This window comes from Macaca fascicularis, chromosome 12 (assembly GCF_037993035.2).
Source record: "Macaca fascicularis isolate 582-1 chromosome 12, T2T-MFA8v1.1".
Taxonomy (NCBI): Eukaryota; Metazoa; Chordata; class Mammalia; order Primates; family Cercopithecidae; genus Macaca; species Macaca fascicularis.
In genome coordinates this window covers 127,654,218-127,666,654 of record NC_088386.1, presented here as the reverse complement: position 1 = coordinate 127,666,654, position 12,437 = coordinate 127,654,218, and the positions used below count along the sequence as shown (strand labels likewise).

The window sequence follows — 12,437 nt, the reverse complement described above, 5'->3', positions numbered from 1 at the left end:
AAAAGATAAGCAATTAAGTCCTTAACCTGATTATTTACAGAGAAAAGACACTCATGTTGTGGAAATCAACCATGTATTTTTAGCTACTTCTCTCCCTTGAAATAAGGGGAGCTTAAATTTACTATTCACTAAGTATCAGATAGAAGACTAATTTAAAATGTCTTTCTTTTTTATCATTTAATATATAGATTGAAGAGTAAGTCCTGGCCCCAGGCTTTGCTTTTCTGACCTCTGCCAGTCACTGTAGTGCTTCTTCTGGAAGTTCAGTCTGCTCTAGCCGCAGCTTTGTACAGGGACCCTCCGGGGCTTTTCTAGTTTTGCTAGAATGCCTCACCTGCCTGTGAGCCTGGAACCGTAGAAGTCATTTTAGTTTTGTTTAGTCTTATTGTTTAATTTAAGAAAGTCTGATGTCCATGTTGCCGTAGTGGGTACATAGGACACTGTCTGCTGTGAAAGAATGGAAAGCTTGTTCAGAGCAGGTCAAATGAGGACTATGTCTTCAGAAAACCTTGGGCTTAGCTGCCTGGGACAGTTTAGATCTTAGCTCAGAGGGGATTGATAGAGCAGTAGTATCTGTTGCTTTCCTTCTGCAGTTGGGAAACTTTCTGTTAATATATAGAGACGCTGGGAGGTGTGAGCATATTTATAGCAATTATAATCGTGAGACATGACCTAAGCAAGTATGTAAACTTGCTTTTGAATTTAGTTGTTTAAAAAAAAAAAAAAGTGGAGTATGAAAATATGAACCAGAGGAAGGCAGATCACATAGGTGGAGAGGAACAGCACTGTCTGGAAATGTATTGAGCATAGAAGGACAGTTTGTTAGGAATTGCACACCCTGAGAGGAGAGTAACACAACCAATGTGACCTGAAAGCGACAGTACATTCATGCAGGGGTGCCCACAAGCAGGTTGAGTGCACAGAAAGATCACAATGTGTGACTCCTCATCACATTGCAGGCACTCTGCTGAATAACACTTGGTTATATTTTGAGACTTTTCTTGTATAGCAACAAAACCTAGACAGAATCTCTCCAGAAGGTAAAATATAGTGTTATTACACACATGATGATTCCAGTCAACTATGTTGTTTAGGGTTCTCCCTAACATTGTTTGAATTGCAAGCTATTCAAACAATGGGAAAGGGTATCTGATCTGAGGCTTTTGGAACTGCCTGGAAGTTAAAGGACAGGGTCTGTAGCAAAGACCACACATTAGGAAAGGGCAGGTTGGCATGCCCCTGCTGCCCCAACCCTGAAGAACTTCCAGCTCCCTTGCAAGTCCTATAGCTTCAGGACCCCAGAACTGGGCAGCAAGTGTCCAAAGCTAGGCCTTCTTGTGCTCACCCCTAATTATACCAGGACTGGGAGAAAAGGATCTGGCTTTTCTAGCTGCTGTAGTGCAGAGCGGTCACTGCCTTCCACAAGGAAGAGAGACTATGGAGTGCTTTGGGAAGAGAGTCTGATTACAAGATAGCAAAAGAAGAAAACCAAAAAAAAGACACATGTAAACTATATCTATATTATACATATATTTTTCTGAAGCTCAGTCTCTTTGCAAATATTAACAATCGTTTGCAGACTTACCCTCTGTGCTTGCATAATATTTTCTTTTCCTTTAATGGTTTGTCAATTGTATTTTAAAACAAAACAAAACAAAAAAACTTAGCACTCTCTTCTTAAATTTAGTCTTTATTTTTATTAAGTTGTATGTGTTCATAATTTAAAGAATCACAGTCAGCCGGGCGAGGTGGCTCACACCTGTAATCCCAGCACTTTGGGAGACCAAGGCAAGCAGATCACCTGAGGTCAGGAGTTTGAGACCAGCCTGAACAACATGGAGAAACCCTGTCTCTAGTTAAAAATACAAAAATTAGCCAGGCCGTGGTGGTACATGCCTGTAATCCCAGCTACTCAGGAGGCTGAGGCAGGAGAATCACTTGAACCCAGGAGGTGGAGATTGCGGTGAGCCAAGATCGTGCCATTGCACTCTAGTCTGAGCAACAAGAGCGAAACTCCATCTCCAAAAAAAAAAAAAAAAGTCTGCCTAGTTTCTAATGAAGAGCACCACACCCTGTCCCCCTACTTTCTGCTCCCCAGAGAAAACTATTTTCAATTCTTTTTAGCTTATTTATTTGGTATTCATCTTGATATTTCTAAAAAGCATATTGTGGCTATGTCTTAATGTTTCCATTTTAGCATTATTTACCCACTTTCCACTGTGGAAAATGACAGTTTTGTTGTTTCTCAACATTTCATGCCTGACTATCCATACATACTCTTGTTCCCTCATCCTCCCAGGTAATTATACTGGGTATTGGATGTGCTTTCATTGTTATGACCATATCTGCACTACTTGCAATGAAGCCATGAGTTATACTATGACTACTTTTTTCTTCCAGTCCTACCTTAATTTTTCATGATGTCAGTACTTGAATTTTTGTCATTTGCTTAGGTTTTCTGTGCTTCTCATGAATTTGACCCCAAAATCTCCCTCTAATTATATAAATCTTCTTTCCATATAAACACACTAGGTATTCTATGAATTTCATCTTTTTAAGAGAAAATCTCTTTCTGAGCTTTGTGACCTGCTGTAGCCTGGACCCTGGACTAGTCACTCTCCAGACCTGCTAAAGAGCTATTTTCTTGGGATCTTCTTTCACTGTCACTCGGGACTCCCTTCATCTGTTTCTTGCTTGCTATATCCCATGTCATCTTGTCATCCCCTTTCTTGGTTTTTTCTGTCATTTTGATGAAGCCATATTTTCCTTAGTTTCTTAAGAAAGTAAATATTTTTGAGTTTGTTTCAGAAATTGTTTCCCTGAGAATTTTAAAGGCCCTGCTAAATTGTCTCCTATCCTACAGGATTCCTTTTGAATTTGATTTATTCTGATTTTTTTTTTTTCCCTATTCTGATTTGACCCTTTATATAATGACTTGTTGAACTTCTGGAAGCTTTTTGCTTTTCTTTATCTTTGATATTATGTAAATCCACTAATGATGTGACGGGCATTTGCTACATGCCTTTTTTTTTTTTTTTTTTTTTTTTTTTTTTTTTTTGAGACAGGGTTTCGTTCTTGTTGCCCAGGCTGGAGTGCAATGGTGCGATCTCCCGGGTTCAAGTGATTCTCCTGCCTCAGCCTCCTGAGTAGCTGGGACTACAGGCATGCACTGCCATGCCTGGCTAATTTTGTATTTTTAGTAGAGACGGGGTTTCTCCATGTTAGTCTGGCTGGTCTTGAACTCCCAGCTTCAGATGATCTGCCCGCCTCAGCCTCCCAAAGTGCTGGGATTACAGGTGTGAGTCACTGTGCCCAGCCTAGACACTTTCAATCTATGAAATTTTCTTGAATTAATTTATTGATGCAATCCTCCCCTCAGTTTTCTCTGTTCTACCTTTCTAGAACTTCTGTTAGTTAGACATTGGAACTCTTGGACTATTCTTGGACTGTAAGTTTTTGTACCTTTACTCTCCTTTTTTTTTGAGACAGGGTCTCCCTCTGTCACCCAGGCTGGAGTGCAATGGCATGATCTCGGCTCACTGCAGCATCAATTTTGTGGGCTCAGGCAATCCTCTCACCTCAGCCTCCAGGGTAGCTGGGACCACAGGCGTGAGCCACCATGACTGGTTAATTTTGTATTTTTGTAGAGATGAGGTTTCACCATGTTTCCCAGGCTAATCTCAAACTCCTGAGCTCAAGGAATCCACCTGCCTCAGCCTCCCAAAGTGCTGGAATTACAGGCGTTGAGCCACCACACTTGGCCTGCTCTCCTGTTCTCTATCCTTGCCTTTTTCATTCTGAAAGCTTTCTTCAATTTTTTCTTTGCATTGAGTTGTTTGGTTCTGCTATCAAAATATATGTGTTTCTAGAGTTCTTTTTTGTTCTCTGAATATTCTTTTTTAAATTGGTATTATTGACTCATTTAATGGATCAAACAATACAGAAACTAGAAAATATAAATACTTACGTTAGAAGGCATTTTCTGACAGAGAACATCAGTTGACCAGCTTCATAAGTTGTAACCTCAAACCAGAGAAATTCACCTAAAATATATAGAATTTGATTGTATTAATTTTTAGTGTCTGTAGAGGTTATGTCATATCTCTCTTTTTTTAATGCTCCTTTTTAAAACTTTATGTCTTTATCTGTAAGCCTCTTTATTCCTCTAAGTTACTTTTTTCTTTTAGTTTGTTTTGGTCTGTCTTTCATAATAAATGCTTTCTTGAATTTCTGGTGATACTTGGCTATCTTCTCATATTTAAAAACAGGGCACTCAGAGGCTGAGGCAGACAGATCACTTGAGGTCAGGAGTTCGAGACCAGCCTGGCCAACATGGTGAAACCCCATATCTATTAAAAATACAAAAATAAGCTGGGCATGATGACACGCTCCTGTAATTCCAGCTACTCAGGAGGCTGAGGCACAAGAATTGTTTGAACCCAGGAGGCAAAGGTTGTAGTGAGCCAAGATTGTGCCACTGCACTCCAGCCTGTGTGACAGAGTGAGACTCTGTCTCAAAAAAAAAAAAAAGAGGGGGGGCACTACAAAGCAATTTGAGAGTTCTGTGCTTGTGGGTGAAGTTTATGGGGCTGTGGCCTTCACTATAGAGTGATCTTCATGAGTTGTTTCCTTGGGGTACATCTGATATTTGTTTCTTTAGGTATTTTATCTTGGTTGGTTAGATCCTGTTGGTAAATTTTAAATTTTGCACTGTTCATTTTCTGTCCCTTTCTTGCAATTTCTAGGTGTGTGCAGTCTTAAGATTCTCATAGATAATAATGTCTTCTCAAGGTTTCTGCTGCTTCTTTTAGACGTCTTTTTGACTCTCCTACACATTCTTATCTGCTTCCATAGCAATGAGCAGTTTGACTTTTTAAAAAGTAAACAAGAGTTGGTGGGAGTAAACATGAGACACCTAGAGTACAAAGTGGGAGTCACTTTCAGTGCCGTATTTTTCCTTAGTCATATTTGATCAGAAATTGGATGAACCTTCGGGATGCTGAAACAGGGAAGATACTCTGGCAAGGAACAGAAGACCTGTCTGTCCCTGGTGTGGAACATGAAGGTACTTTCCAACCCTTTGTCTACACAGGGCTGTGACCAATGCCAGACTAGCCCCTGAGCATAAGAGAGCTAAGTTAACACATACTTAATAGGCGGGTGAGCCCCTGAAGACACAGCATGTTAATTCATGTGTTGTTGACATGTTGACAGTTTCAATTACAATTATTTTTTTTTTATTTGAGACATAGTCTTGCTCTGTCACCCAGGCTGGAGTGCAGTGGTGCGATCTCGGCTCACTGCAACCTCCACTTCCCAGGTTCCAGCAATTCTCATGTCTCAGCCTCCCGAGTAGCTGGGATTATAGTCGCGTGCCGCCACACCCATCTAATTTTTATATTTTGAGTAGAGGCAGGGTTTCACCATGTTGGCCACCCTGGTCTTGAACTCCTGACCTCAAGTGATCTGCCCGCCTCAGCCTCCCAAAGTGCTGGGATTACAGGTGTGAGCCACCACACCCAACCCAGTTGCTTTCTTAATGTTTCTTTCTCCCACTTCCCAAAACCCATTTTGTGCTGAAATTTTACCATTAGAACATACCCGAAGATAGAAACTGAGATCTCAACTTTTTTCTCCAAAAGAAAATTTGCGTTTTTATCTCCCTAAAGTAAAGAAGAAGTAAGGGGTTAAAATCACCAGAACAGAGTAGAGAGAAGGTACCCGTGCAGCCCCCTTCCTGATGAGAGTAGCTAGATGAGGCCCTTAGATGCACAAAACCTGGTGTTCCTTGAAGATCTAATATTTTTCAGATATGAGTGACCAATTAGAGTCCTCTGCTTTCAGCCACACAAAGTGTAGTGCACTTACCAAAGCATTATCCAAAATGTAATAAAGTGTTCTCTAAATCAGCTATAAGAAGCTCCCAGAAATTTGAAGCATCATAGTCATGTGGTTTTCATTTAGAATGGCTTCAACATTTGTTTTTCTCTTACCAGCCCGTGTTCCCAAGAAAATCCTCAAGTGCAAGGCCGTGTCTCGAGAACTCAATTTTTCTTCAACAGAACAAATGGAAAAATTCCGCCTGGAACAAAAAATTTACTTCAAAGGGCAATGCCTAGAAGGTATTCTGCTGCCTGCATGCCTGAAATCAGGGCTTAGGGGGACCAGGACAAAAGGCAACAATACCCAGTGAACTAAAGCAGTGCTTTGATAACATTCCTTTTACAACTCAGTTTGTGGTAGGATTCCTACACTCTGCAAGACTGTGAATCCCCAGTGAAAACAAACCAAAACAAAGCTGGCCACTGCAAGGGGCTTTGAGGTCTCTGACACTGGGAGCATGGATGGTGGTACCTGGTTTAGGCACTGACATTGTATTGTGATATGGTCATGGAGGAAGCTGCTATGAGCAGGGCCTAGTACAGTGCTCTACATACAGTATCATACAGATTTGACTGGCCACTCTGCATTGAATTCTCACCATGCAGTATAAGAGGGCACATAAGCCCCTTCAAGCTAGTCCAAGAGAATTGAGCTATGTATCTATGTATAGTTCACATCTAGCCTACCTCTAAGAAAATGCTGCTTATGTTGTGTCCTGGTCACTGGTCCTAGTCCTTTAGACCTCAAAGCATGAGAAGCAAGGCTTTGGTGTAGTTCAGAGGACAACCTGAGGAGCCTTCCCTGTCTTTTTTATGCCTCTGGTCTGAGAGGTTGCTGATAGCTTCCTTCGGTGGTTCTCAGGGTAGGAAGAGGCTCACTCTAGAGGAGGGAGACAAAGAGCCCTTAAACTTTATACTGGGGCACCTGCTCACCCCGGCTTTTCCTTCTTCCTTCAGAATGGTTCTTCGAGTTTGGCTTTGTGATCCCTAACTCCACAAATACCTGGCAGTCCTTGATAGAGGCAGCACCCGAGTCCCAGATGATGCCAGCAAGCGTCTTAACGTGAGTGAGCAGGTCTCAGGAAATTATGAAGTGTGTCTAGAAACAGGCATTCCAGGCAGGTGGGACTCCTGGTGCCATTGAGTGGGCAGAGAGCTCAGTTGAGAAATAGAGTAAAAGAGTATCCGAGGGCCGGGCGCGGTGGCTCACGCCTGTAATCCCAGCACTTTGGGAGGCCGAGGCGGGCGGATCACAAGGTCAGGAGATCGAGACCACGGTGAAACCCCGTCTCTACTAAAAATACAAAAAATTAGCCGGGCGCGGTTGTGGGCGCCTGTAGTCCCAGCTACTCGGGAGGCTGAGGCAGGAGAATGGCGTGAACCCGGGAGGCGGAGCTTGTAGTGAGCCGAGATCGCGCCACTGCACTCCAGCCTGGGCGACAGAGCGAGACTCCGTCTCAAAAAAAAAAAAAAAAAAAAAAAAAGAGTATCCGAGGGTGTCTAGGTTTCCAGGTTCCTGACCTTTTTCATATGAAAAAGACAGTATGATAGAGTGGAAAGAATAATTAAAAAAAAAAAAAGAAAAAAAAAAACTTTAGATTAGACCAGATTTAAATTCCTGATTCACACTGACTACCTGTGTCATCTTGGGCACTAATACACTTTATCTCTCTGAGCCTTAGTCTTTCATCTCTAAACACAGAAATTAATTCTCTCTTACAGAGGTGTAATGAAGATAAAATGCGATGGCATGGAAGGAGACTGGCATTTAATATATACCGAATCTATGTTAATTTGCTCCTATTCCTGACTACCATACTTCCAGTATCTCTGTATTTTGTTTAGATCACCTTTAACAGAATCTGGCAAAGTCCTATTAATAATTCTGTTTTCAAGGATACTTGGTTACAATTTTTTGGTGAATAGCTTACCATATTAATAGCTTTGGTTCCTGTTCAAAGAACAGTTTGTTTGTGCTTTGTCCAAAAACACTGTCAATAACTTCCCACCTCCCATTGTCTGTGGGAAAGGTGTTAGTCTCTCAAGTGTTATAGTAATAGTACCTTCTAAAGAGTTAGTCCCAGCCGGGCGCGGTGGTTCAAGCCTGTAATCCCAGCACTTTGGGAGGCTGAGACGGGCGGATCACGAGGTCAGGAGATCGAGACCATCTTGGCTAACACGGTGAAACCCCGTCTCTACTAAAAAATACAAAAAACTAGCCGGACGAGGTGGCGGCGCCTGTAGTCCCAGCTACTCGGGAGGCTGAGCCAGGAGAATGGCGGGAACCCGGGAGGCGGAGCTTGCAGTGAGCCGAGATCCGGCCACTGCACTCCAGCCTGGGCGACAGAGCGAGACTCTGTCTCAAAAAAAAAAAAAAAGAGTTAGTCCCAAATTAGCTGGGCATGGTGGCACACACCTGTAATCCCAGCTACTCAAGAGGCTGAGATAGGAGAATTGCTTGAATCAGGGAGGTGGAGGTTGCAGTGAGCCAAGATCATGCCACTGCATTCCAGCCTGGGTAACAGAGCAAGACTCTGTTTCAAAAAAAAAAAGAGTTAGTCCCACAGATAATTGTGTAATATTGGATCATCTCTTTCAACAGTTCCTTTATGAAAGCCATATTGAATTTGTTAAAAATTGAGGTTATTTACTTTTAGGTTTTTTGTTTGTTTTGGTTTTGGGTTTTATTTTATTTAAAAAAAAAAAAAAAAAAAAAAAAAAAAAAAAAAAACCAGGGTCTTGCCATGTTGCCCAGGCTGGACTCCAGCTCCTGGGCTCAAATGATCTTCCTGCCTCAGCCTCCTAAGTAGGTGAGACTACAGGCATGTGCCACTATGCCTGTCTCTACTTTTTAAGGTTTTTTTTTTTTTTTCTTTGAGACAGAGTCTCTCTCTGTTGCCCAGGCTGGAGTGCAGTGGCACAATATTGGCTCACTGCAACGTCTGCCTCCTGGGTTCAAGTGATTCTCCTGCCTCAGCCTCCTAAGTCACTGGGATTACTGGCACCCACCACCATACCCGGCTAATTTTTTGTATTTTTTAGTAGAGACGGGGTTTTGTCTTGTTGACCAGGCTAGTCTTGAGCTCCTGACCTCAGGTGATCCACTCGTCTTGGCCTCCCAAAGCGCTGAGATTACAGGCATGAGCCACCGTGCCCAGCCCCTTTTTAAGTTTTTAATAGTTTTTTTGCCGGGCGCGGTGGCTCACGCCTGTAATCCCAGCACTTTGGGAGGCCGAGGCGGGCGGATCACAAGGTCAGGAGATCGAGACCACGGTGAAACCCCGTCTCTACTAAAAATACAAAAAATTAGCCGGGCGCGGTTGTGGGCGCCTGTAGTCCCAGCTACTCGGGAGGCTGAGGCAGGAGAATGGCGGGAACCCGGGAGGCGGAGCTTGCAGTGAGCCGAGATCGCGCCACTGCACTCCAGCCTGGGCGACAGAGCGAGACTCCGTCTCAAAAAAAAAAAAAAAAGTTTTTAATAGTTTTTTTAAGAGCCAGGTGTGGTGACACTTGCCTATAATCCTAGCTACTTGGGAAGCTGATGGGGGAGGGTTGCTTGAGTCCAAGAGTTTGAGACTAGCTTGGGCAACATAGCAAGACCCCATCTAAATTTTGTAACAGAGGCTGGGCGTGATGGCTTACACCTGTAATCCCAGCACTTTGGGAGGCCGAGTTGAGTGGATCACAAGGTCAGGAAACTGAGACCATCCTGGCTAACACAGTAAAATCCCATTTCTACTAAAAATACAAAAAATAGGCCAAGCGCAGTGGCTCAAGCCTGTAATCCCAGCACTTTGGGAGGCCGAGACGGGCAGATCATGAGGTCAGGAGATCAAGACCATCCTGGCTAACACGGTGAAACCTCGTCTCCACTAAAAAAGATACAAAAAATTAGCCAGGTGTGGTGGTGGGCGCCTGTAGTCCCAGCTACTTGGGAGGCTGAGACAGGAGAATGATGTAAACCCGAGAGGCAGAGCTTGCAGTGAGCTGAGATCTTGCCACTGCACTCCAGCCTGGACAACAGAGTGAGACTCCCTGTCAAAAAAAAAAAAAATTAGCCAGGCATGGTGGCATGCGCCTGTAGTCCCAGCTACTCGGGAGGCTGAGGCAGGAGAATCACTTGAATCCAAGTGCTGGAGGTTGCAGTGAACCGAGATTGTGCCTCTGCACTCCAGCCTGGGCGACAAGGCAAGACTCCATCTCAAAAATAAATAAATAAATAAATACAAATTTGTAATGAATTTTTTAAAGTTTTAGTAGTTTTAAAAATAGATTTTTAATTACAATGGTAGCTATTTTTATATCCTATCAGCCAGTCAGATTTTGAGCACCTTATTTACCTGTTTTATAATTAATTACAAGCAGAAATTTATCTGCTGGTTATTAATTACCCTGGGAAAGTACAGAGTAGTTTAGGAAAGCAGGTTTTTTTTTTTTAGATTTTATTAAACTTCATTTGACTACTTCTTCACCAGGCCTGATTTTTTGTTGCTGTCTTTATTTCTTTTTTTTTTTTTTTTTTTTGAGACAGAGTCTCGATCTGTCTCAAACCTACCATAAGATGAAAATATCATAAGTCAAAAATGCATTTAATATCCCCATAAATCCACTAGAAAGTTGAAAGATCATAAGTTGATTCATTGTAAGTAGGGGACCAACTATACTTAACTTTTTAGAACCCCTAAAAACAGTTGCCCTAAACTCAGCTCAAGTGTGATTTGGTAAGGTCATGGTCTCTCCCATTTTACAAATGGGAGCACTGAGATACCCACCAAGAAAAATAAAATTCTTCCCTCACAATACAGGTGCATCATTTAGTGTTCTTTAGTTGTAAGTCATAGAAACAGGCTCTGGCTAATACAAGAGTTGAAAGACTACGGGGGAGGCCGGGCGCGGTGGCTCAAGCCTGTAATCCCAGCACTTTGGGAGGCCGAGACGGGCGGATCACAAGGTCAGGAGATCGAGACCATCCTGGCTAACACGGCGAAACCCCGTCTCTACTAAAAACACAAAAAATTAGCCGGGCGAGGTGGCGGCGCCTGTGGTCCCAGCTACTCGGGAGGCTGAGGCAGGAGAATGGCGGGAACCCGGGAGGCGGAGCTTGCAGTGAGCTGAGATCTGGCCACTGCACTCCAACCTGGGCGACAGAGCGAGACTCCGTCTCAAAAAAAAAAAAAAAAAAAAAAAAAAAAGAAAGACTACGGGGGAGACCTGGGGTGGTTTGAAAGATGCAGGTGGGCAGGAATCCCTGGATGGCTTCCTCAAGGAGAAGCTACAGGAAGGATCTTGCTCAAAGGAAAGAGTCTGATGGGCCTAAGTTACATCCTCTGTTCACCCTTTTGCCAGGTGAGTGAGGGGCCACTCACTTGGCACATGGACTGGAGGAAGGGTGGTTCCCAAATGAAGAGCAAGGTGCTGATACCCAAAGGCAGGAAAATAGGTGTGAGCCAGGCCAAAGCTCACCTTTCCACTATAGTGAGTACTGTAGGGAAGGATACTGCCCCTGAGGTCTTCAGGCTTCTATGTATAAACCAGCCAGAGGTGTCCATGAATGCGGTATCAGAAAGTCAGTCGGATCTATAAGCACCCTGTGTGCAGAGCACTCTACTAAAGGCTTTAGAGTGTACCAAGGAGTGGAGACATGCTCTCACTTCTGATTTGGGAGCTTGACAGGGATGAATCTAGCCACATAAATTAAATATCATGTTAGACTTGTAGCCCTATATAGACAAGGATTTTAATGGCCCCAAGCTAATACTCTGGGTGGGTACATGTCCTTTGGCCCAGGAATCCAGATGGAAACCACTTTGTGGAAATGAAATCTTCTGCCTAACATGCTCACTCTTTTGCCCTCTGTTTCTCTTCTTACTTACAGTGGGAACGTTATCATAGAAACAAAGTTTTTTGACGACGATCTTCTTGTAAGCACATCCAGAGTGAGACTTTTCTATGTTTGAAAGAAGAATGTGTGCGCATGTCAAGAATTTGGGTTTTTTGGAGGGAGGAGGAAACTGTGTTTACTTTTTTCCTCCACACTTTTGATTTTTGACACTTCCACCCCTAATTCCCTCAACAGCAGAACCTACCTGCAGCCACCAGGGGACCAGCTCTGTGTAGGTAACCAGATGGCTCTTTTTCCCAAGCTGCCATCTTCCAGCTGACCAGACTAAACTCCCAACCCCAGACCAGGGCAGGGGACAGGTCTCAAATCCTTCCCTCCCCACACAGGGAACAAACACATACCACAAACCGATAACTCTACCTATCACCCTCCTTGTCTCCTCCTTGGGCCCTGCAGACTACACATCTACCTTTGGCCCCTGGTTTTGGAAAAATTCCATGTTCCTGACCCATGTTTAGTTTTTTTCCTACCATTTCTATTTCATACATTCTCATACATTTAACTTGTAAAATAGACTGTGATATTATTACATAATGTAATTAAAAATATGAATTAAAATATTCCTACAGTCTTTAGCATGGCACTGCTTTTATCTCCTTTTTCTAGAAAGTGAACCTGGCTGCATAATGGAAAGAAACCAAATATAAGATCAA

At 43.1% G+C, this 12,437-nt stretch overlaps 1 protein-coding gene across 3 annotated transcripts in view; it reads left to right on the top strand.

Moving 5' to 3' along the window:
• Positions 1 to 12,359, top strand: part of PDE6D (phosphodiesterase 6D) — a 55,299-nt gene extending 42,940 nt beyond the window's left edge. Inside the window, exons 2-5 of one of the 3 annotated variants that reach the window (XM_005574606.4) lie at positions 4,977 to 5,065; positions 5,997 to 6,122; positions 6,840 to 6,945; positions 11,758 to 12,359. In XM_005574606.4, coding sequence (XP_005574663.1) covers positions 4,977 to 5,065; positions 5,997 to 6,122; positions 6,840 to 6,945; positions 11,758 to 11,839 — 403 coding nt within the window. In that variant the 3' untranslated portion in view covers positions 11,840 to 12,359. Of the gene's footprint in view, positions 1 to 4,962; positions 5,066 to 5,996; positions 6,123 to 6,839; positions 6,946 to 11,757 lie in introns of all 3 variants that reach the window. The other 2 variants (XM_065526245.2, XM_015432959.3) reach the window with 2 other exon arrangements.
• The last annotated feature ends 78 nt before the right edge of the window (positions 12,360 to 12,437 follow it).